The 25,971-nt window shown below is 33.9% G+C and overlaps 2 protein-coding genes across 2 annotated transcripts; one reads left to right on the forward strand and one right to left on the reverse strand.

The window, feature by feature from the left end:
• Positions 1-4,541: 4,541 nt before the first annotated feature.
• LOC144975757 (NAD-dependent protein deacylase sirtuin-6-like) lies at positions 4,542-17,796 on the reverse strand. The gene is made up of 8 exons (XM_078919947.1): positions 17,677-17,796; positions 15,040-15,331; positions 13,915-14,035; positions 12,385-12,516; positions 10,828-11,028; positions 10,201-10,430; positions 9,326-9,519; positions 4,542-7,980 (listed from the first exon to the last, which is right to left on the reverse strand). The coding sequence occupies exons 2-8, from the start codon at positions 15,325-15,327 to the stop codon at positions 7,773-7,775; spliced, it is 1,374 nt and encodes a 457-aa protein (XP_078776073.1). The 5' UTR covers positions 15,328-15,331; positions 17,677-17,796; the 3' UTR covers positions 4,542-7,772.
• Positions 17,797-18,084: 288 nt separating this feature from the next.
• Positions 18,085-23,937, forward strand: LOC144975766 (MORN repeat-containing protein 3-like). The gene is made up of 5 exons (XM_078919956.1): positions 18,085-18,430; positions 19,932-20,086; positions 20,592-20,751; positions 22,219-22,403; positions 23,401-23,937. Exons 1-5 carry the CDS (start codon positions 18,286-18,288, stop codon positions 23,470-23,472), a joined length of 717 nt encoding a protein of 238 aa, XP_078776082.1. The 5' UTR covers positions 18,085-18,285; the 3' UTR covers positions 23,473-23,937.
• Positions 23,938-25,971: the final 2,034 nt, after the last annotated feature.

Raw genomic sequence — 25,971 nt, forward strand, 5'->3', positions numbered from 1 at the left:
CACAATTTATATATCTATACACAAAATATACATTAATCCAAATCTTTAAACCAACTTTTTCCTACTATTTTTTATAGTTTTATGCGAATTTTTCCTACGAATGTGACGAATTAACATTGCCATATGTCAATATTCTCAAATCATTAAAAAAAGAATCCAGAAATGACATCATAGAATTATATATTCTTAATCAAGTTTTCCAAGATATAAATATGGGTTTTTGAAACTATAATCATCAATCAGAGCGGGCATAGAAAGCTTTATTGAAGCTAAGACACTACAACATACCTAGAAAGATCTTGTACATTCAATACTTTATGTTTCGATTTATGATTAAAGACTGCATTGGAGACAAATTCTAACGAGTCCTTAAAAGAGAATATAATGCTCAATATTTTGTCTTTTCCTGCATAATCTGAAATTTAAAACCTAAAATCTATTTAATTAATGATCCTCCAATTATTCGACATGTGCTTTTGACAAATTCAACTATCCGTCTCAAATAGTTAAAGCAGATCTTGAAAAAAAGTGTTCAAACAGACTGGGCCCACCGGTAAATTATATTTCATATCTGTATTTACATTCACCCGATTTTGTTTCCTTTTCACAAGAATGAGACAATGTTAGTTATGCTATCTACCCAAGACTCGTCACTCTTAAACAGGAGTGCAACAGGACATAGTAACATTACACCACGAATTTCTTCTAACTACACATCCTTAGAGGAAACCGGTGTCATGAGTGACCAAATTCGAATTATTATGGAATTAACAATTGCGTTAATTATATTGCCTCTGAATGTCCTTGGCATCATCACAAACACTATCAATATCAGGGTATTTGTTGAACAAGGTGTTCGGAATGACAGTACAAATATAGGATTTGTTTGTTTATCCATCTTTGACATGTGTGGTTGTGTTACGAACATCCCTTACTCGCTCTGTTTTGTTCTTAAATACACGCATAGTTTTCAAAATCAGTCCAAATGCATCGCATACTCAATTATACCCGGATATGTGCATTTGATAATGCAAAATATAAGCACTTGGGTAACGGTTTATATATCTTTGGTAAGAAGTGTGTCCGTTCTTTTTCCACTTAAAGTGAAGTTGATATTTACCCCAAAGTTTACAATCATTGTCATCATATCCACATTCGTCACCTTTGTATCCACCCACTGTATGTATTATTCTAGTTTCAGACTTGTAGAGGAATATCATCTGGAGTACCAGAGTTATAGAACCTATCTAAAACAAACTGATTTCATACGGTCATTTTTTCACTATTATCAAATAGTTATTCATAAACTACTCCCGGTTGTGGCTGTTATCATTGTAACTATAAACACAGTACTCCTGACACATAAACTTATTGAGGTTAAAAAGTGGAGACTAAAAAATTCGAGTAATCTAGATAGAGATAAGACAGAAGGCAATGTATCCAAGAATTCATTGGCGACTAAAGATGTCGAGATGATCAAATTCATCAACACCACATCAAGTATATTCATTGTGTGTGTTTTAATGAGTTTAATACCTAGCATTTCTGTCATTTCACTCCCTGGGGTAAACGCTTCTGGGGTCAACTCCAACCTGTTTTATATCGTATATCCATTAAGGTTTTTATTTGATGCCATAAATGGATCGATTAATTTCTTTTTTTATCTTCGTGTTTCTAGTCGGTATAAAGAAGCTTATGCCACGTCTTTTAAATCGTGCTCATATCAGGTTTTCAAAACCAGAAGACCAGTATTGTGAAAATAACAAATGCATATATAATTCACCATGAGGTGGTTAAAACTATATAGACAGAAAACTATAAATGGTAAAGTGTTTTTTAATATTATTTATTTGTGTCTACTCATGGAATAAATATTCCAATAACCCAAATTTAGCTATTAATAGTTTAATGCTTCATGAACATGAATTATAATAATAATTAATAATAATATCGAGGGCTAGAATATATATTAGTAAACTACATGTCTTTAAAAAAGTAGAATAGTATTGTCAATTACACGCCTCGTTTTGAAATTAAGGGGCGGTTTGGGTCTAATTATTAGGAAAATCCTTCGAAAAATTGATTTTGAGATTTTGGTGGAAATTGATATTTTATTATCCTAGAAATAATATAATTGAAGTCCAAATTCTTAAAGTAGACTATAAAGGCATGAAAAACACAGTCGAAAATGGTACAGATAGTAAGAAAAGTTTGAAAAACGGGAAGCTAGTTTGCTATTTTCTCAAAATGTCATATTTCTATGAGTATGGGATACTGTGTCAAACGTTTCTCTGAATCTATTCAATGAAATTGTCTGAAAATTTCCACAGTTATCACAGAGATAATGTATTGTGTCACCATAGAGAGTTTTTTTTTGATAAGATATGTGAATTTTGAATTATAATCCTAATTCTGAATTTTTAACATCAATTTTGTCGTAACATTTAGATTCTCAACTTTGTAATGTTCTAATAAAAATTCCATAAGCTAAAGCCGTAAAATCTCTCTATGGTGACACACTATAGTACAATGTTGACAAGAGGGAAGAATATGGAGGTCATTCCTTCATTAGTTTTTGTGGAACGTTTGCCACAAGATTGTTATATTTTTTGACGTCAGACCCCCAAATTAGGTCGCAAAATGGGTATCAACACAGATAATTAAAATATTTCACCATAAATGTTGTTTTTTCAACCTATAATGATGATATAGAATGATTAAAACCGCCCAATATTGGTAATTAATTTTTTTTTTGAAAAGACCCAAACCGCCCCTTAATGTCAAACAAATTTTGGATCCATTGGCATCGGGATTAGGAAGGCTCGTATGAAGGTCACTTTCTGAATGCCCAAGTAAAGAGCGCAAAAAAAAAAAAAAAGAAAACAACTTCAAAAACCCTCTGGCAATTTTTTTATTTATTAAAGAAAGTTACCTTAACATCCATTGGGTTCTAACACGGATTAACTTAATAGCCATCATCCCTTGGATGGCTTTGCGGCTTTGTGGTCTTGTGGTATGACACTCGCTTTCGGATCGGAAGGTCCTAGGTTCGAGCCTCGCTCGGCGCATAGTTGAATCCTTGGAAAAGACTCTTTACTCACATTCTCTCATCGTACTCAGGTGTAAAATGAGTATCTGGCCCTTAACGTTGTCTCTGTCGGGAAAAAAATCGTTATATCGCCATACAGGCGTCATGTCTTGTTCTTTATGTTACGTGTTGCTGTTGGTCAGGGACCCTTTGTAAAGCGCTTTGAGCATGTTTAGTGGATATTGCGCTGTATAAAAGCTCAACTTTTTAAGCTCAACTTTCGATTGCATTTTTCAATCCACATGTAATTCGCTACGTCACAATAGTGACTAAAATTCATTAAGCCCAAAGGGGATCGCATGCATAGTTTCTTTCCAAAGATATGGGTGAATTCAGCATCTTTTTCTCTTAGAAATGATATTTCCAATCCGTATTTGAATTTTATTGACCAAGTCTTAGGTGTCCTAACATGGACCATATCTTAGATGTCGTCCTAACAACGACAAATTGTTAGGTGTCCTAACATCGACCAAGTCTAAGGAGTTTTAACATCGACTGAGTCTTATGTGTCCTAACATCGACCAAGTCTAAGGAGTCTTAACATCAACCAAGTCTTAGATGTCCTAAGATCGACCGAGTCTTAGCTGTCCTAATATTGACCAAGTCTTAGGTGTCCTAATATCGACTAAGTGTTAGGTGTCCTAACATCAACCAATTCTTGGGTATCCTAACACAGACCAAGTCTTAAGTGTCCTAACATCTACCAATTCTTAGGTGTCCTAACATCGACCAAGTCTTAGTTGGCCTAACATCGACCAAATGTTAGGTGTCCTAATATAGACCAAGTCTTAAGTGTCCTGACATAGAACAAGTCTTAGGTGTCCTAATATTCTTTGCTTCTACAGACAGCTTGTTATAAAATAGGATATTATTCTTTGCTATGTTTATTTGTTTGTTTTTAGGGATTCTTACGACACTGTTAGGTCATTTCAGGCCAGTAAAAAGGAAGATAACAGAGGAAGTTGTAGATATGAAGTAGAACGCACTGAATAAAATGGAAGACAAAGGGGGTTGGTTTAAATAGGGAACTGAAGATTCCATGATCAATCCACCGATGTGTCTGACATTACCTAAAAGTCCAATCCAGGCACAAGGGATGCCGCCATGGATATACTCAAATGTTTATGAAGTGTAATATATAATATGCAGTACTCCAAACTGATAATGACAATAGAACATAATAGTAACAGAGAGATGATTTACATGGGAAAACATATCATATATCGAAAATAGGTACTATATATTTGACTGTCTCCCTCCCAGCTAAGTATTCCCGTCAGTGCCAGGAAATAACCGAGTAATCTCAATCCAGAACAAAAACAGGGAGCAACATGGAAAGGGAATACAGATGTAGGGGACAGAAGACACAGCATGTGACCTACTTCCCACCACGGGAGGTCAGAGGATCCCACTCAGGTGCCCACTAAAAACAATACATATAAGACACTTTCAATAAGATTTTTTAAAATATATTTATTATTTATTGGTAAAAAAATAAATAATATGCAAATTTAAGAGAGAGCTTATCCGTAGTTTTATCATGCTAAATGCGTTTCACTGTGGTTCAATTTTCCCACAGAAACTCATAAAGAACAGAAATCTCATATCATGAAGTACAAGTCGTCGGTTAGGCGTCCCTTTGATAATTGCCTACTTACAAAATCTGTCACTGCGTGCAGTGAAGTACTCAATCCCACCTGATTCAAGCAGAATGTTTTTAAAGTGCCTTGCCCAAGGGTAAAAGGCCAGAGTCGGAGTTTTGCAATCATTGTCATCATCAGGTCATAAATCGTGCTCAACATTGATTGACTTTATTACAATCAAGACACTGTACTGCTCTGGCCATCAAAGCCACTAAAATTTCCATAAGAGATCTTAACGCAGCTCATAACTGCAAATGATTTTAAGAAAGCAATCGTTATATGTAAAGGATTGTATAAGAATTATATTATAAAAACATGGATATTAAATCAATGTATGTGATCCATCGTCTCAAAGTGGCATTATATCGGGATGAGCTAGCTGCTGGAAATAAAAATTTTAGCTAGTGATATGAAACTCGGGGTTCATTTATATTCTCCATGGTAATGGATAAATGCAATTTCTTACGTTGCAAAAGACCCAAAGTTCGTATTTCTTGCCACTTTAAGTCTAAATTCATTTTTTCAGGGTCTTATTCATCCAAACATAATACCATTTTAAGACCGGTGAGTCACACATGAAAGCATATTCAAAGGTAAAAGTAAAAGTCAATATTGCACTTTTCATATTTAAAAAGAGGGTTAATTTTTATTAAAAGGATGTTGACAAATGATCACAGTTATTGCTGAATAACATTATAAAGGAATAAATGTAGGATATACATGGTAATCTATTAGCAGAAATATCACATCAACCTCAAAAGGATGCCACATGGAAGTTTTTTTTTCGTTTTTCTTCTTCATTTTTTTATGGAACCAACCGTCTCAAGACGGTATCATGTCCGGTAAGCCTGGTGCTTGTACCTGCTGTATATTTTATTGTATATATTTTATTAGGTTTCAAATTATCTTCGTATTTTCATAATTTAGTTCATGATAATGTCAAAATCTTTGTTAATATAACGATGGATGATGTTTAACATTATGATAATTTCCAGTAAGGATTTTAAAAAATATATCTTATCTTAAAATTGAATTTTGAATTCATCTTACAAAGTTTGAGCAAAAATCAAAGGCCTCTCTGAGAAGGGGGAGTTTCGTTCTTAAAAGATTAAAAAGCGACAACTCAATTTTCCAATTTCTAGTCATTTCAGCCTAAGATGAAAATACCAGATTGACGCATTGGGTCACATATCTGGAATAAATACTACAAAACAGATGAATATGAAAAGGTTTCGGATGGGAATACTATTGTTCCCTTCCGAAGCCTTTCCCCTATCCCCTTTTTGTTAGTATATTTACAACCCCAGGCTACAAGGTAGACCCTCGCTCTCTATATCTGATATAACAACAAATTAAAAAATTATGATCCTAATAGCCCCACTATCAGTCAGACTCAGCAATAATATGTCAAAAAAACACAGCATAAATAACCGGTAAAATTCAATGTATCCTACTTCAGTTGTCTTACACCAAAACCTGTTTGTCCACAGATTCATTCATCTATAGTGGTAGAATGTCTGAGTTTTTCCAGGAAATGTCATCATGAGAAGGTACTATGTTGCACTGTATTACTAAAAAGGACAGTGCGATTTGTAAGGATACAGGTTTAATCAGAGATCATGTTATCATACAGAGGTGATGAAAAGACAAAGTTATCGATTCATTTATATGAATAATGACAAAATATTTGTATATACACAACCATCAAAATATTTCAAATACGAGATCCTAGGCTGTCCCTGTGGGTATTTCTTTATAGCTGAGGGAGGAGGGGGCTGGTAAATTATTGCTGAATGTGGCACTTATCTACTCTTTTCTCAAACATATTAATCTGTCAAGAAATGCGTTAAAAAGATCATGATTATTTCTTTAATGATTAAAAAAGCCAGTTTCCTGTATATTTGTAAAGCATTATTCAACATAAATAACAGCTATTTCACAATTTTTTAAATTGTTTTAGCATAAACAAAACAACTTGGATTTTCCATGTATCGCAAAATGTAAAATTTTAGCGATTTTTTTTCAAACTTTTCTCTTTTTGTAAGCAATACTTGAAATTTTCAATACAGAATTTTATGAAATCTTTTAAAATAAACTGCAGCTCTACAGGGACAGGCTAGATAACGGCTACAGGACGGGACATAAATATTATAAAGTTCATTGCGAAAATATTTGATATGCATTTATACGATTGATTATGATTATGAATGTGAGAAATAACAACATAAATATTGTTGGGTTTTTTTTTCCATATAAAACATAATGAGTGAAAAGGAAAAGGAAATCAGTAATCTTTTGCTTATTCCTTTGTAACTGCAGTTAGTTATTTATAATTATTGAATTGCCTACCTTATGCCATAAAAGTGAACAGAGAAAACCTAATCCTGGCATAGAGGAAAAAAAATACCGTTATGACGACCAACACACATGTAATTTTTAATGAAGCGAAGAACGGAAAATAAAATTTTTGACAAAAAAATAAAAGTATGCTCTGTATTACTATATATAAATATATAGCCACGACAAAAGATATGTGTAGTCTTTATAGGTTGCTCCAATGGAGGCCACATGCGGAATCGGTTAATAGGAAAGCCAATTAATTGGAATGATCTCTGCATTTAGGTGCTGTTCCGATTAAGCGGCTTGCATTCTATAATATTTCAAATTGTTCTGAGTCTATCAATACTTCTAGTTAAGCCTGAAATAAAATAGAATTAATGCAATGAATAATAAGCACATTTATATAGAAGATTTCCAATGTCTCAGTACATTATGCACTTAACACTTTATTTATTTTGCAGAAAATCATACAGACTCACATTATCATTTCAAATGATACAAGTTGCCTCTTAGGTGCCATCTTTATACCCACCCACTAACACCATCAGTTATTGACTATAGCCAGGTACTAGGTCAAGTTGAACAGAGAATTATTTATGAAAACAAATGACTTAAAAATTATAAATTGAATTAAAAATATTTCCTTTTTTTCATAATGAGATTATGCCCACTTTAGAAAATGACGGTGTGAATCTAAATCATCAATCACTTCTTATAGCTTTCCTTGCATTTTCATAGACATTTGTTTTTCCCTTTATTTTTTCTAAAAATGTGTCATATTGTTTTTTTCCAAGCAAGTTCGACATCACATATCCCATAAATAAGTCACAATCGCCATAAATCCTCACACCGAGAGGTTGTCCTTTAGCGTCTTTTTCTTGGCAAAGGTCATCTTTTTCAGTTGGTTGCCTAGTAAAGAGAGAAATGAATAGTACAATACATTCAAATAGTTTAATCATCCTTAATTTATTTAGGGCTTAACCGTAGCCTTTGTAAAGTCATTGACACTGGCAAAAAAAAAATTTCATCAAAAGATAAGGGAACAACCATATAAATAAAGTTAACAGTGAGTTGTATACAATAGTACAACATGGTCTGAACAAGTGTGTATGAAAGGTGCCAGACAAAGCAAGAAAGAAAAATACAAGAAAAAAACTATCCCAAAAAATCAGTCTGCTTCGAGGTAGACTGATTTTTTGGGATGGTTTCTTTCTTGCATTTTTCCTTCTTGCTTATTCTGGCACCTTTTGTACACAGTTGTTCAGATATTTATCTACACCGGTGCCTGCTCCCTAGTTTCTTAATCTGATATTTACAAACAATGGGATCATTTATTTCTGTGAGCAATATAACGACAACTCACATTTCACTTTCTTTCGGTGATCATTGTGTTGTGATGTAATTTCTAAGGAAGTGTCTGGCTATAAGTAAATAAAGGCTACGATTTAATAGATTTGTGTGGTCCCTTTAACCTATAAAGCCCATGGAGCCTGAGTTTATTCCACTTTATGTAGTATTAAATGGACATATGCGTCTGATATGTAAATACTAAACTGCTTGAAGATGTGGACTATGCTACAAAGATGGATGCAATCACTTAAAAAGAGAATAAAACTGGGAGCAAGGAACTCAAACATTTCCTCATCCAACAACAACAACAACAAAAGACCAATAGAAGTGGAAGAACTGCAAAAAAAATGAAATGACTTGAAGACATTAAGTGTTGTATTACTGTTTTAAATTGTATTTTAAAATTATTAATTTTATTTTTTGCTTTAGATTTGTTTGGTTATAGCGGGTTTTGGGAGTTTCAATAGCAATCCAGTAAAACAATCGCCTCGTAACCAAAGGGATCACAGTAATAATACCGAGTGTAGTTGAGATTTTTTTTTCTGACTTCCATATCCACCCAGCAATAATTTGGCTAGCTGGGTCTGTTAGATATGATGGAAAGTAATTTGCGATAGACTGGCATCCTATCTGAGGGGTAACAAACAAATGCTACTGTTCATTTAACTCTACAGAAACCAGAATTAAACTCTGGCTCCAACGGTCTTACTTTTACTCCTCTGAAGGACTACTATCTATCTACTATCTATGGAAGGTACCATTCCAGTCTCTGTTATTCAAGTGTTATGTGTCCAGGTACTGCAATGTAGGCATTAAAAATAATGCGCTTATAGAGCTGGGTTTTTTTAAAACCTCAAAGCAATCAGTTCATCAACAGAAATTAAGATTATTCGAATAGTCTTACCTGTTGCAAATAACAACCCTTTGTGGGATTCTGGTATATTCTACCAATTCATTGGCCGGTGTGACAGTCAAAGTTGATCCAAGGCATATCATCAAGTCACAAGCATCTGCCATTTCAAAAGCTTTATCCAGTATACTCTCCTCTAAGTTGTCGCCAAAATTGATTATGGTATCCATCAGGAATCCTTTACATTTCTATGTGACACAAAAAAACAACAAAAAAAACAAAACAATAGACAATGATAAAAAAAAAAAAAGATTTAAAAATTTGCCAATTTAATCTCAAATCTATCAGAAAAAGTGCAAAGTAAACAAGCAATCAGTCCTTCAGAGACATAAGAGCTGGATTTTGTCCCGGCTTGTGTAGCATTAAACAGAGAGTAACAAATTTTACTACCTTTGAGAAAAACGTTAATTCAGCTAATATTTTTTTAAAAGTCACAAAAAACTGCAGGTCATAATGACAAACTAATGTGCGCAACACACTATTGAACAGATTAACTGTAAAACAATAATTTTTTCCTTCAATTTTGCAAAACAATGAAAATTATCATATTTATATCTTTGAGAAAGACACTCAATCTACTGAGATCTAGCCATGCTTATAAATCATAGCTCTTGACTATAACTTGAAATATAATCTTTTAAAAATTACAGTCTTTTATCATGTCAAAATACATGAATAATCAGATCTTGATGCCACAAGATTGCAGATTTGTTAATCACACACTCTATTTTATATGCTACAATTAAACCAAAAAGTTTGTGTTTTTCCCTATCTTTTAGAAACGAATTGCTTATCTGTCCAAAAAGTTATTAACTTACCAGATTGGAATTTATTTCAAATTTTAAAAGTTAATAGTCATACCAACTTACTTTCTCATCACATTTCCGTCCTGTTCGATGACTAAGTCCACATGTATCACATTTCTTCAAAAACTTGGGCTTGACAATATCAGTTTTTCCTAAGTCTGACAACTGCTCCAAGTACATATCTCCAACATCATCACATACATAGTATGATCTCTCATAACGCTTTTCACACTTTTCACATTTTTCTACAAAAACGTTACCATGGAGTTCAGAAATTTTTTTTGCCGGCACACCTGTAAAATGAAAATAGAATAAAATAGCATGTAAATAACAATAGAAATCAGAACATTTATCAAATTATAGTTGAAATTTTCATGTATATCTTTTTGGTTATTCATTTATTTATTTCTATCACATTATGGTATAAATTTGCTAAAACATCCTCAAACAAACAATTTGCATTTACTTAAGTACTGTTTTCATTTGCACATAACATTTGTTTGCTATAAAACCATCCCTTTTCCAAAAAAAAATAAAAAATAAAAATATCTTTCAAGTATTGCCATATGTAATTTAAAATAAACACTTTAAAATTCCAGACTATTTCAATTTTAGTCTAAAATTTTCCTCATTTTCAGATATAGATATGAATTTGATACCGTGTATGTAAATACAATTGAATGTGCAAACCTGATAGAAGATGAAGTCCATCACAGTTTTGGCTAATTAAATATTTTACATGCCCAAGGTTTATCAGTTCTGAAATGGACTCGTGCGTAATTGTTGGTCTTAGTTCTTCATAATTAATATCAACGTCTTCATTCTCTTCAATGTCATTTTCATCTTCACTTGTGGAGCCCTTGTCATCAATACTTGACCTTGAGCTGTCTCCTGAAATGTATGTTAAGAATTAAGAAATAGAAAGAATGAAATAGTAATATGGTTTTGAAGATTACCATTAAATCGGTTAGTTACTTAATAAGTAAATTTTCAGGGTAAATGTTGGTACAGATAGACTTACGGTCAACACCTTAATCCCAAACACGAAGGACTGAACTTGATCCTGTGAAAGGTTTTGAAGATTACCATTAAATCGGTTAGTTACTTAATAAGTAAATTTTCAGGGTAAATGTTGGTACAGATAGACTTACGGTCAACACCTTAATCCCAAACACGAAGGACTGAACTTGATCCTGTGAAAGGTTTTGAAGATTACCATTGAATCGGTTAGTTACTTAATAAGTAAATTTCCAGGGTAAATGTTGGTATAGATAGACTTACGGTCAACACCTTAATCCCAAACACGAAGGACTGAACTTGATCCTGTGAAAGGTAAGATTTTTTTTCATTTGCGATCAGTTCAACAAGCAGTAAAAAGCGCTAGATCTCTTTAGATTTGGGTGTCTGGATAGCTCAGTCATAAGAGCACTCACTTTGTATGCAGAGGAACTATTATCAATCATGGATGCAGTCAAGCGGGGAGTGGAAGTACATGACTATGGCTGTCTGTTTCCAACCATCTACAGTGACCGTTTTAGCCGAAGTAGGCTATCTTGAAAATAGCAACTTCTTGAAATGACAGAGCCAGCCATTCGCTAGCTCCATGACCGTTGACCTACTAGTTAATGCTTGTGCAATGCTAATTTTAAGGTAAGCTAGGTTTTTGTTTTGCCAACTGAAAACTTCCACATCAACTGGCTTGGAGGGGACTGGATGTCATTGGCTAGCCAATCAAGCGATTTCATTAGCTACGACTATGGGATTTCATTGGTCAGAAAGTAAATGTCTTCATTGGACTAGAAATTTTGCCTTGAGTGTCGAGGTGAAGGTGGTGATTACCATATCGATGTCGCTATACAGGGAAAAATATGGGACTTGAATTCCATGTCACTATAGAGAGGATGTCACTAACAGATGTCATTATAAGTGGGCTGCACAGTACTTTTTTTGTTGTTGTAGATCTGGCTTGTAAATACAGTGTGGAACTAAACAGGTCACTCTACCTGTTGTCCTTCAACCAGGAAAATTATCGGAACAGAACCAAATGTTTGTTACAGACTTTGGATAAAATTTTTTTACCATTTAAAAACTCATTTTATATAGATATGTTTCTGTCATTATAACACTACCATAATAATTACAAAATAGAAATGTATTGTAAGTACATCACATACCACCACCTCTTTATGGGTTACAAAATAAAAAAAAAAGAAAGGGAAAATGGGGGTGGGGAAGTAAACATATTACCGAGTCGCATAATCTTTTCAGGAGTTCCTTCGAAAAGACTGTCAATATCAATGGCTTCCCTGTCTTGTTCAGTCCATTTTCCACCTTTTCCTCTAAAATCCCCAAGTCCAGCAGATGTTGAAATACCAGCACCTTTTGAAAATTGAAACATGAGACTTCCACTAGAGTTCAAATAATAATCATTTTTATCAATATTAATGATTACTTTTCTTGTTTAAAATTTACATTTTTGACTTTTGATAAACATGACGTAATAGTTAAAAAGTTATAATTAAAATATCAAAATGGAGAAAATTTGCATTGACGTATCCAAGGCTGTGAGCATCATTCATCAAAGATTACTTATTCATTACTGAGTTTGTTAGAAGACTTGAAATCATTCTCTTCCTGCTAAATATGGATGATAATCCAAGACTAAAATAAGCATTTCCTTTATTCATCCTCAGTAGATAAGTTTTCATGGTTCATGGGATCTTTCTAAAGGAAGAACAGTCTTTCAAACGCAGTGCAATGCTGCAAAATGACCAGCAGTGGTCAAGGTTCTTGGTCAAGAAAAAAATAAGATGCTGACAGATGGGCTCGAATCTGGGTCCTCCAGGTGTAAATTCAATGCTTTATCCGCTTGACCATCTTGTGCTCTAAGTTCTATATAGAAAAAACATTTTTCAGCTCTGGAAGTAAACCACGATGGTTGTGTTTTAGTTCAATTTTATGCCCTCTACACACCTAACGTTCTACTGGCCAGTATACTGTTAATGGTATACTGGACGATAGAACATTAGGTGTCTATGGGAGTCGGCCATCATAAATACCATGTCGGCAAGGGACAGCAAATTATTTGACATGTTAAATATTTTTTGGGCTTGCCACAGGAAGGCGGGTTTCCATTGATCTTTTTAAGCCTGAAAGCAAACTTTTAAACCCATCAATATCAAAAATATTGCTCTGATCTAAAAAATAAATACCTATTTCAACTCAGCAGGTCCAAATTAACAAAGTCTATGCATACACATCTTGATTTAATGCTTATTAACAAAAATACTTTTAAAACGTATTTATTTCATTAATTTACTGTGTAGTTTTGCCCGGTTGTTCTCTTCTTTTTCCTTTCTGAAGACAGGACAACATAAATAGCTAAAAGATCATTGTCATCCATGTTTACCAACATTTACACACAAGCGAGAACATTTTGCAGTTTACCTGAATGGTGTGGATGAACAGTATACATGTCATTTATAAATGACTTTTATACAGGTAGGTGTGTATCGGGCATTATTTATCATGTGACTCCTTAAAAGATCCACTTTTCCACAATCACCTTTGCCTTAAAACTCCTTTATCCTTTCTGAAAATGAATTGCATTGCTGTTGTTTTTCCTTTATATTAAAACGTTAAGACACACCATGTAAAGAAAATTGGAGCAAAATCAAAACCCTTCCTGGTAAGTGCCAAACAACACCCAGTAAAATCCATACAAAGCTGATACAGCAACATGTTAATTTTATCTAAATTTTTCTTATATCTCGTTACCTGTGAAAAACACGCAATGCTTGGAACTTTTAATCATTTTTGCAACTTTTATAGCCCTCCTCTCTATGTCCTCTTCAGAATCAAATCTTTCGACAGTTTTATTCGCTTCTTTTATCATCACCTGTAGAGACAATAAACTATTCATTATGTATGTGTTGTGTGTGTTTGTCACTCAATACAAGTCAAAATGAGAATAATCTAAGAGTCAAATTTTTCATATTAATCATGAAGAACTATTAAATCAAGATCGGAAAATACTAAATCACCAGCTCTCTTATATCTTATCTCATTCCTTATTTGCAATTTAAATTTCTGCACATTCTCTTTTTCCTTATCCATATCACTATTGGAACTCTCAGGACCAAGTCTATCATCTCGCTTCTCCACACTCAATCTCTCATATTCCAACACAAAAACATTCCGACACACACACATATTCTCTCTCTCTCTCTCTCTCTCTCTCTCTCTCTCTCTCTCTCTCTCTCTCTCTCTCTCTCTCTCTCTCTCTCTCTCTCTCTCTCTCTCTCTCTCCATCTCTCTGTTTTTATCAGTGTTACTCATCATTAGCTTGACACTTGTTACATTATCAGACACAAATACACTTATCCACTGAAGTCACATTGATTATATGTGCCATTGTGAGGTTGAGCGTTGCGACTGATTTCTTTAATCACCTAACATTTGGAGATTAGATGCTTACTACAATGTAATGGATAATCAGTAAAAGTCGAGTCTTTCCGAGTCAAGCAGCCCAAGGAGTATATTCAAATTTCTGGAAGCATAATAGAAGTTTTTCTTGAGTTTGTTCCGCCTTGTGTAGGACACTAGTCTATCTTTACTTTATTCTGAATCATCATTGGGTGACAGAAGGGCTAGAACAAAATCTTGCCCAGAATTGAACACAGTCCACTTCCTTATGAATCAAGTGCTCTATCAATTAAGTAATGAGGTTATTTGGAGTCGTAATGTGACATATAACACGATTCTTCCCCTTCAGTCACACCACATAACCTTATGCTTCCTCTTCTGTATCATCATTTTATGGGGAGCATTCTTATTAATCTAAGAATTGAATATTATTAACATAAATCACTAAACCAAAATCTCATAAAGCCAAACCATTACCTTCTCACTTTGAATCATAGTGTATTCATCACAGGCTTTGGTAGATTTCACAGTTGGTTTCCTTTTTCTGTTGTTAGATGAAGAACTTCTTTTTCTTGCAAGAGTGAGCAAAGAAGCCCAACATTCTGAATGAAATATTGCCTCACCATTTTTCCTCCAAGAAACAAGTAAAGATTCTTTGTGTTTGCTGAAACCCGAACTAGGAATGACTGATTTTATTTCAACTCTGGCTGACTGTGAACTGATCGAGGGCAGAGCACAATATTTGAAGCAGCATTGGGTAGTCATTTTGCTGTATAGAAAGAAGTTAATAATGAGCAGTGACGTGACTAATGTAATCTGGACTTGGGCTAATCAAACACTTAAAAAATAACAAATTAGTCTTCAGCAATGCTAAGAGGAGTAATCATTTTCTCTATAAGGTTTTACCCTGGATAAAAAAGAAAAGCACCCTAAACCCTCCTATGTAAAAGACACAAACACACTACACAGAAAACAACACCAGACCATCACACATATCAGATACAGTAATTGTAAAAATGGGAAAGGCTTATTAATCATTAAGCTTCAGAGATCAGCGGGAAAGTGGAGTATCATTAGCAATGTTGACCTTAACTATTAAACTATAATTGCCATGTTGTTCCTCCATCCGCCTTCTGCATCACCTAATTTACCCTGACAATAGGACGCATATTATGTGCCATGACATTAGCCCACCAATCCCTATCCTCCTCTCAGGCCGTTTCTTAGAATCTGCAAAAACCTTCTCATTGTAATAGCTATATAGATTTTATGACGAGTATGTTGAACGCAAGGGAATTGATAAAATAGGTGGTAGTCGTTAAACAGAATTAATAGAGCAATATTTTAATTTTAGTATTTAAAAAAATAAAGGTACTTATAAGAGGTATCCATATTTATGGGCATAATTATAAGAGATAAATTTATGAATAAAAAATGGGCATTGGTAAAGGAGCGAGGTCCTTGCCGCTATCTTGCTTTTTTTTAGACAGACACTGAGTTGCCACCTTGGCTGTTTTTGATAAATAATCATATAAAGCAGTTCTTGAGTCTGAATTGCAATTGCTCATTTTTTGTTATTTTCAGAATAGGATTACATTTGAATTTTATTGATGCTATGCGTTTAAGTTGAGTTTAAACACTCAATGTCCGCCAGCCAAAGTTAACATACATAAAAATGTGTCTAACGTTAACGTGTATAGTCTGATTGATATAATTTAGTTAAAACTAATCACTAACAGGCTGTCTAAAAAAAAAAAAATAACAAAGAGATGTCATCTTTGTACCTTCCATAATAGTTCAGTTCTTGAATTTATCTTTAAACTTTATTGTGAATAATATTCGTATATAAATAAATAATATTGCATCTGTTTGGCTTTGCACTTGCTAGTTGACTATTGGAGAGACACGGAAAGTGTAATGGCCTTTTTCCAGCAGCATAATGTTTTGCGAGATTGGGTTTAAGGTGTTTGTTTTTTTAACTAATCACTAAAAAGGAATGTTTAAATATGATATATGACTTTTTTTTAAAGTTTGCTATAATTTGATTGCTAGAATCAAGGTAACATAAAAAAAAAAACTACAAAAAACCCCCCAAAAAACAGTTGACTAATTTTTAGCTTTGGAACACTTTAAATCATCTGGCCACAGTCTCTGTGTAAAAAAAGCAAGATGGTGGCCGGGACCTCACTCCTTTACCAATGCCAATAAATGTTTCCTCACAAAACGAGGTTATTATAGAGCTATAGTATAGTTAGCCGGATCGTACTTAGAGCTTATAAATAAGAGGTTAATGTTTTTGTTGTTTGTTTCATTTATTTATTTATATTTTTTTTTTGGGGGGGGGGGGGGGGGGGTTTTTTTGTATGCGAGGTGATCTGGGGGAAATGGGGCGAAAGGACTTGGAGTCTTGAGTATGAGTAGGAGTGAGTTCGTCGCAGAGGGCCGGTGGCCCGTTGATGGTCTCCACCAACTTGTGGAGGTCGAAAGGCTGGTTTCAATGGGAAATCGGTGCTGTATTTTAGATCCTGCAGGAAACTGTCAATTTGGCTTTTAAAGCTGTTTATGCTAGGCGCTGTAACTACTTTTTCAGGCAGGCTATTCCATGTCTAAACAATTCGCTGACTAAATAATTTTTTTCGGATGTTTAAACGGCAATTTTGTTTGGCAAGTTTATAACAGTTTATCTTGTTACAATGATTATATTTTTGGGAGGCCTTCCGAAAGCTCCTACATCCCCAGTATTCTTGTTTTTTTTATAATGTTCTAGAGGGATTTGGGAAAGGGGGGGGGGGGACTTAAAAAAAAAAGTCTCCCCTCTACTAGAACATTATAAAAAAAAGTTTTCCCCCTCCCAAACCCCCTACTAGAACAAGAATACTAGGGATGTGGGAGCTTTCGGAAGGCCTCCCAAATTTTTATTTGTTATTAATCTCACATTCATTCACACATCTTTGCTTATCGTGATGTCAGTGGTGCTCATTTTATTATTTAATTCAGATTCAAAGAAAGGCATTGAAACAGCGGTGTGATCACGTGAAGTGAAGTGAAGTAACAGCTTTTCAAAATGTTCAATGTTTGTTGCAATTTGCAGTGTTTAATAGCAAAACCAATTACCTGAAATGTTCAAGTTGAGATTCACAATTGAATCAGAACGAACACTTTATTTTTGTTGACAAAACTAGAGTGTGCGAGTTTTATACTCTCCCAGGCTGAGAGCTTTCTATTTTTAGCAATGAGTAATGAGTCACGCTCTATATATAGGCTCTTGAACAGTGAGCACATTCATTAGTCTTTAAAATGTTAAAGGGTTTTTAATAGGAATCTGGGTAGACGTCTATAGTGTGTAAATGGTTCATATCTAATCGCAAATCACTTTTAAAATCCGATTTCAGGAATGTTGGTACATCTTAGATAAATGAGCTATTGAATTTCATACTGGAAAATTATGCGAAAACGGTAATCAACGAAGAAAGAAAATAACCACTCTCACAATAAATTTTAAAAGTTATTTCCCTTTACTTCATAGTCATGGCAACATTGAAGTAAACGACGAGGCATCCTTGTTGATGTTTGCTGCTCATCTCCGTAAACTGTGTGTGATCGACACTTTTCTTTTGAGAGCAACTATCCTTCTTTATTTGTATTCTCCTTGAAATTCGTGACCTGGAGGGTCATCGGGTGTAGCATTTATGAACTTGTAGAGAAACAATCCTTATCAGCACTATGCCATTTTTGCATGAACCCAAGTCAAGGGAGCCTTTGTGGAAAGAGTGGGACTATTTGGCTCAGAAGAAGGGAGTCCGTCACACCGTTTACTCTGTAAATGGAAATGAATATACAGGAGAATGGCTTGATAACAAGAAAGACGGTATGTTTTATCATGTCCAACAGTAAATTGTATTGTTCTAACTCAACAGACAAAGCTGAAATTGATATTTAGGTGAACTGATACTGATATCGTGTAAGGCACTGTGGGGAAGATTTTATGTCACTGATTACTGTGATAGGTTTATGTTGTTGTTGTAAGTGTTTTGTTATGATATGACTGTCGTGTCTCGATCAAGATGTTGTGAGTAATCTTCATGTTGTGTTTGTTCACTTTCTCCCGCGTACACGTGACGTCATCGTGTCTATCCTATACTATAAAAGCTCGCGACACCTTTCATTCTTTTCTCTTCGACAACAAGCCTAATTCTAGATCTATACTATTTTGCCTTTCGTTGAATCTTATCACAGATCCGATCCGCCATTCTTTAATTGGTATGTTTTAGAGTTATTTTGTACCGGGACGATTCCCGATGTGCTTTTAGAGCATTTTTAACCGCCCATATATGTCCTCTACATATACGGAGAACGCCCACTTCGGTGGAGAATTTTGCTGAATTTTTCCTTTATTTTACACATCGTGAACGAGATTGGGAAATCCGTTCACGACAGCACATCGTGTAAAGCTGAAACATGTAACAGTTTTATTATATATATATTAAAATATATATAATAATAATAATAATAATAATAATAATAATAATAATAATAAATGGCATTTATATAGCGCTTTACCCGTTGTCACAGGCTCTAAGCGCTTTACAGTGATATATATATATATATATATATATATATATATATATATATATATATATATATATATATATATATATATATATATATATAATATATATATATATATATATAATATATATATATATATATATATATATATATATATATATATATATATATATATATATCGCAAAGTAATAGATCAAATTAATAAACGTATGATAAGCGCTATAGGGACTAGAGCCTACCTATAAATTTTAGTATCACAGCTGTTTTGTAAGAAGTTGATCTCTTGGTATTTGGAAAACACACACACACACACACACACACACACACACACAAAACAAATTTAAAAAAAAAAACAACAAAAAAGCAAACAATAAACAAACAAACAAAAAAGCAAATGATGCTTTATCTCTCTTTGGAAGCCACTGGGTCAAAAGGCCCACGTATGGTAGTAATCATTTATTATATATAAAATTGTCAACTAATTTATCATTTTTGTCGAGGGTCAATCCTCTATTTGTAAACCAAAATGTTCCTGCCACGTTCTATAATTCACGTCAAAATGCAGTATGTTGAAAATAAATAGCATCGCCGTAACCAAATTAAGAACCGTTTTAAACTAAAAGTAAATTACGGATATGAGGTTTTCTAATTAAATGTTTAGATGTTGGTCAAGTTTTCCATAAAAAAGTATAAACTATTTATTTGATGAAAGGACTAAATGTTTTGAAAACTAACACAATTTTAAAACTTGAAATAAAAAAAATGACATACTTTTGAAACTTAAAAAATGATTCTTACAGGCAAAGGTACACAAAAATGGAAAGACACTGGAAAGGTTTATGACGGTGATTGGAAAAAGGGGAAACGAAGTGGATTTGGAACATTGACTCATTCCGACGGAAAAGGAGGATTCACAAAGGAGTATTCTGGCGGATGGAAAAATGACTTGAGACATGTGAGTCATATCAAATTTTCTGTGTGATCTATCAACTAAATTCAGTATTACGTCAGAATGAACTAGGTGAAGAAAATTGAGTTGAAAGTAAAAATGACAAGACTTTTTAAAATAAAGTCATTTATCTTCATTTAAGCCAAGCGTGAAACTCCATTTTGATCCTCAATTTTAACCCAAAATAATGTGATGTGACGATTTGTCACATATTGAAAATGATGTAGTGTGTTTATTGATTAGGTTGAAAATATCTTTTGTGGATTCAAATGGTAAATTGAAATGGATGTTTGTAAAAGTGTTGATATGTTGCGCTATTAAATGTCTTGCATTAACTCTAGCCTTGTGACTATTTACCAAAAATAAGCCAAATTAAAAAATGAATTGAGTTGTACGGGTGTTTTATTTTTGATTTAGCAAAAGACTTTGCAATCTTTTGAAAATCTTATGTTTAACACAAGTAAATAAAACATAATTGTGTAATTGATTTCTCTGTTTTATCTTACTAAAGGGATATGGAACAGAGTTTTATTCCGAAACCGAATTCTATGAGGGTGAATGGTACGCAGGAAAGAGGTCTGGCTGGGGTCGTATGTACTATCAAGATGGGACGATATACGAAGGAGAGTGGTATGATGATCAAAGATGTGGTCAGGGCATGATGAGACTTAGTAAGTTTACTTATAAGCCAGCTTTGATTGATGAACCATATTTTTCAAAATTATTTTCTTATTAATATTATTATTTCTTCTTCTTCTTCTTCTTCTTCTTCTTCTTCTTCTTCTTCTTCTTCTTCTTCTTCTTCTTCTTCTTCTTCTTCTTCTTCTTCTTCTTCTTCTTCTTCTTTTTCTTCTTCTTCATCCTCCTCCTCCTCCTCCACATCCTCCTCCTCCTCCTCCTCCTCCTCCTCCTCCTCCTCCACCCCCTTATCCTTTTTCTCCTCCTTTTCGTCTTCCTCTTCTTTTCATGTAATCTCATTTCTTAATAGGATGACCGAGAACTAACATTGTTCATTGTTGTGAGACAAAAAGGAAATATTTTAAATCCTAATGACACTATGGCGTAAACCTTACAAATCTATTAAGGCTGGTTATTATTATTATAGTCCGTTTCAAAATTCATGATCACACTCATTGGCTCGTATCTTTGAAATTCGCTGAGAAATTTCGTTTTAATTTATCACAATGGCTTAGATTGCACTAGACCTAACTAATGTTTTCCTCATTGGACAAAAACTACAGATTGAGAAGTTAACTTATTGACGGTCTAAAAAATGACCAAGGATGCTCTTGCATCATAAAATAGTAGATTTACTGCACGAATGTTAATCACAGAATTTACCGATGGCATTGAGAAATATTAATAAAGAATAAATGTGAAATTTAGCGCGTCGTACAGATTAAGTTCGCAATCCACCCTCTTTCCTTTTTACTAGAAATCAGAGATGAGAATTGTGTATGTCGGTTGGTTTTGTGTGGAAGTTGATGTGGTGGGGTCAGGAATTCTACTCTGTGTTATGTTGTGTGAGTTGCTATAAAATTATAATGTTATTGGTGGCAAACATGGAAATGCCGCAAAACATCAAAGGAATTTGCGATTACGTGACAACCATTAAAGATGCATTATTTATATTTAGGATTCATTGGGTCTAGTAAAATCAAAGACTGTATGCATATTTGTGACAATACACAACAGGGTTAAGAGAAACAGATCGAAATGTGTGATGTTGTATTTGAAATGGATTTTAACAATTTAGCACAACGCAGAAAGCATGGAACAGAAAAAAGAGTATTATTTTATCTCAATGAAATTCATTTTCACGATAAAGCACAAGTAAGAATTTTTTTTCAAGTACATCGGTTTAAATCCTTGGAACTTTGATCGATGCCATAAAAAAATATGAGCAAATCCATTGACTTTGTAACGTTGCTTTGTGAAATAAAAGGGTCTTAAACAATCAGCATAGAGATGATAATGATACTAGTTGTAGTTGTGATTATGCAGATGACAAACGATGAGGATGATGATGATGATGATGATGATGATGATGATGATGATGATGATGATGATTATGACGACGATGATGACGTGATGATTGTATTTGGTATCTTATCATTAAGTTACATTTTTATCATCAGCCAATGAAAATCGATATGAGGGATCCTGGAAGGACGACAAGAAAAACGGAGCTGGCAAATTTTACTATTTGGACTCTGGTCAAGTTTTCGAGGGGGTGTGGAAAGATGATGTGCCCAAGTGTGGGACAATGAGAGATTTTGGACGCGACAACGCCCCTGAACCAACTCAATACCCTATACCAGAGGTAAGAACCAGTCGTGTGCTTTTATCGAAAAATAATCGATACTTTTTTTTTCTAATCCCAATTTTTCTGTATTCTTTTTTTAAAAGTATAAGTCAATACATGGTGTAAAAGACTCCTTTTTTGTGACAATTTTATAATGCTAAAATTTATGTAGCAGATGAAGAGTTAAAATTTCTTCTTTGAATTATGGATATATAATTATGTAGAGGGTAGTTTGAAAAAGATGTCAGTCACAATTAGAAAAGCATGGTTACCTGAATATATTTATAGAAAAATAAACAAGATTTTACGAATATTCCACTCAATATCCTTTTTGATTCTCTAATTACAAATTTTTAGGTTGAACTTAGTGTGCGAAATATTAAATATCTGCCATAAGTGAGAGCGGAGCTTTTGAACCGAAAAAAAACAAACCCGCAACTTAGCCAAAACTAAGATCGAAAACTAAACATCGAATAAAAAAGGTTCAGGTTTTTGCTTTAGTGATAATAATAAATTTAAGATGGTGTCATGTGTTACAATAAAGATACAGTAAGAAACCTAAATATAATTTAAATCCAGACTTATTTAGAATACGAAACTGACAAAAGAGAATGACATTACGGGTGCCATAACCATTAGTAATTAAAAAAAAAAATATATACATAATTTTACTCATTTTTTGGCTGTTATTTGTAAGGGATGTTTTGAGCTTATAAACATCCCTATAATGCATTGCGTATTGTTGCCGTGTATTCTTTATCTAAGGGATAACATGAACCCAAAACAAAATGTGAATATTTCGTCGTTTATTGATTCTGAAGACCAATGTTTATTCTTTTTTTATTTGCTGGATGTTGGAGGCAAGGTTGTATGTATTTCAATGTTAATTGGCATTTTTTTTCAAATGTATGTTTTTGTTGTTTAAAAAAAATAAATCTAATAATAGGTTCAAATTTTAGGCGATAGATAATTATTACCATTTATCTGATTATACAGTAAATACTTTTTATTTCAGGTCAAATTGGCAAATGCTGAAGGGGTTGTAGCCGAGGCCGAGGACCATTTTCTACAAGATCAGGAGGGCTAGTCATAATAAATCTAATCTGAAAAATGAACCTTAATTCTACCATATGGACATTATTGACATTAAACACATAAGGCAGGCGAAAGGAAATTTTGGAGGATGTTGTGCTGTCTCCAGTTTGTTCATTCTAATAAATTTTGCAAAATGAAATATCCATCTAACAAGATTTGCGATTGTGTTTTCCTCTATGAACTATCAAACTATTTTTATAACCGAGGTGTCGTATTTGCCATGCTTTTCGCCAAAGATTAGAAATTACTCCTGTAATAACAACACATTCTTGTCATTCGTGCTTTTTTCAGGCCATGAAACGTTTCTGCACATTCAGAGAGAGAGAGAGAGAGAGAGAGAGAGAGAGAGAGAGAGAGAGAGAGAGAGAGAGAGAGAGAGAGAGAGAGAGAGAAGTGGGCACATTATGTAAATAAAGTGAAAAAATGTAATAATAAATGCTCTTTTCTTTATATAAAAGTATGTCTTGTCATAAATTCTTCTTTGTACCTTGTATAAAATGTTTTAGAACGGATAGAAAAATCGTAAACGATATTTTATCAAGCGTCTTGAATTTACTCGGCTATATAAGGTATCAAGCGATTTCTCAGTTCCTCTCATCTGTCATAGTTTTAGTTACATTCTGAACCGGACGTTGTCCACTATAGATTCGAGTTCGTCTTAGTAGAAGGAGAGAGAGAGAGAAAATTAATGTCCCTCACTCGCGCCCCCTCCCACCACTCACCACACACACACACACACACCACACACACACACACACACACACGAACACACACACACACACACACACACACACACAGGAAAAACAGAAAGAAACAATCTTCTTCACGTTGAGATTTACCGTGTGGCCTTCAATTTGCCGCCCAGGCGTGTGATCTTTACAACATCGAGGTTACCTGGCTATGAGTATAAACAATGCTTACATTCCTCACAAAGCGTAATCGACGTCTGTGATGATGTGAAACCTTATCTCATCATATTTCTGAATCAAGCATTGAATGAATGTCTTATAAAGATAAAGATAAAGACAATACCTCTGAGAAAAGGCTGCATCTTCATTATGAGCGCGTTTCACGAACGTGTGATAGAGAACATTTGGAAAGGCAGTTGTGGGTAAGATAGAAGAGCTTTGATTTTTACATTATATTATAGTGAAAGTAATGTAGTCTGTCCCTGGCAATTCTTACCTGATGGGCGAGGAAACTGAACTTAATTCCCAAATCTGAGATGATTATCGTGTAAAAAAATATGCACATTAAGTGTTTTTTGTACCACCAAAAATAGGACTTGAACAATGTAATTTTTAAAATAAAAAAGAATTGCGCTGTTATATAGCGCAATATCCACTGCACGTGCTCAAAGCGCTTTACAAGTGGTCCCTGGCCAACAGCAACACTTACCATGTAGGACGGGACATGACGCCTGTAATGCGATATAACAATTTATTTTGGACAGAGACAACGCTGTTAACGGTCAGGTATTCATTTTACACATGAGTACGGTGAGAGAATGTGAGTAAATAGCTTTTTCCAAGGACTCAACTATGCGCCGAGCGAGGCTCGAACCCAGGACCTTCCGATCCGAAAGCGAGTGTCATACCACAAGACACATAGCCGCAATTTTTACAGAAGAGACGTAAATATAATCCCCAATCTCATACAATGCAGATTTTTCTAAATCACTATAAGAGCACTTCAAATACAGTACCGAATAATATTATTTGTATTGTAAGGTCTCATAGTTAATCCCATTTAGGTGCAAATGGGCCAAAATGACGATCTGTAAACATTAAAATTAATTTCTACCAATCTCATAGGAACGATTGGGGAAGAATTGGATTTTTAAGGTTAGAAAATGGCCCAAAATACTGCGTAAAAACCATTTTGAATAAAATAAATAAACAGTTAAAAAGATATCGAAATGAGCCAGATAAAAAGATGTCGGAATGAGCCAGGTAAAAAGATGTCGGAATGAGCCGGGTAAAAAGATGTCGGAATGAGCCGGGTAAAAAGATGTCGGAATGAGCCAGGTAAAAAGATGTCGTAATGAGCCAGGTAAAAAGATGTCGGAATGAGCCAGGTAAAAAGATGTCGGAATGAGCCAGGTAATAAGATGAATTCAAGATCAAAGCATGAGACTGTTGAAATGTATTTATTCATTTAAAAAACACACCAAAAAAAATCAATAAAGGCATACATACAGACATGCAGGCATACATACATACATTCATACATATATACATACATACATACATACATACATACATACATACATACATACATACATACATACATTCATACATACACACATACATACATACACATACATACATACATACATACATACATACATACATACATACATACATACATACATACATACATACATACATACATACATACATACATACAACATACATACATACATACATACATACATACATACATACATACATACATACATACATACATACATACATACATACATACATAC

The sequence above is a fragment of the Berghia stephanieae genome, chromosome 1 (assembly GCF_034508935.2).
Source record: "Berghia stephanieae isolate SIO BIC M18660-M18661 chromosome 1, UCSD_Bste_1.3, whole genome shotgun sequence".
NCBI classification, from domain to species: domain Eukaryota; kingdom Metazoa; phylum Mollusca; class Gastropoda; order Nudibranchia; family Aeolidiidae; genus Berghia; species Berghia stephanieae.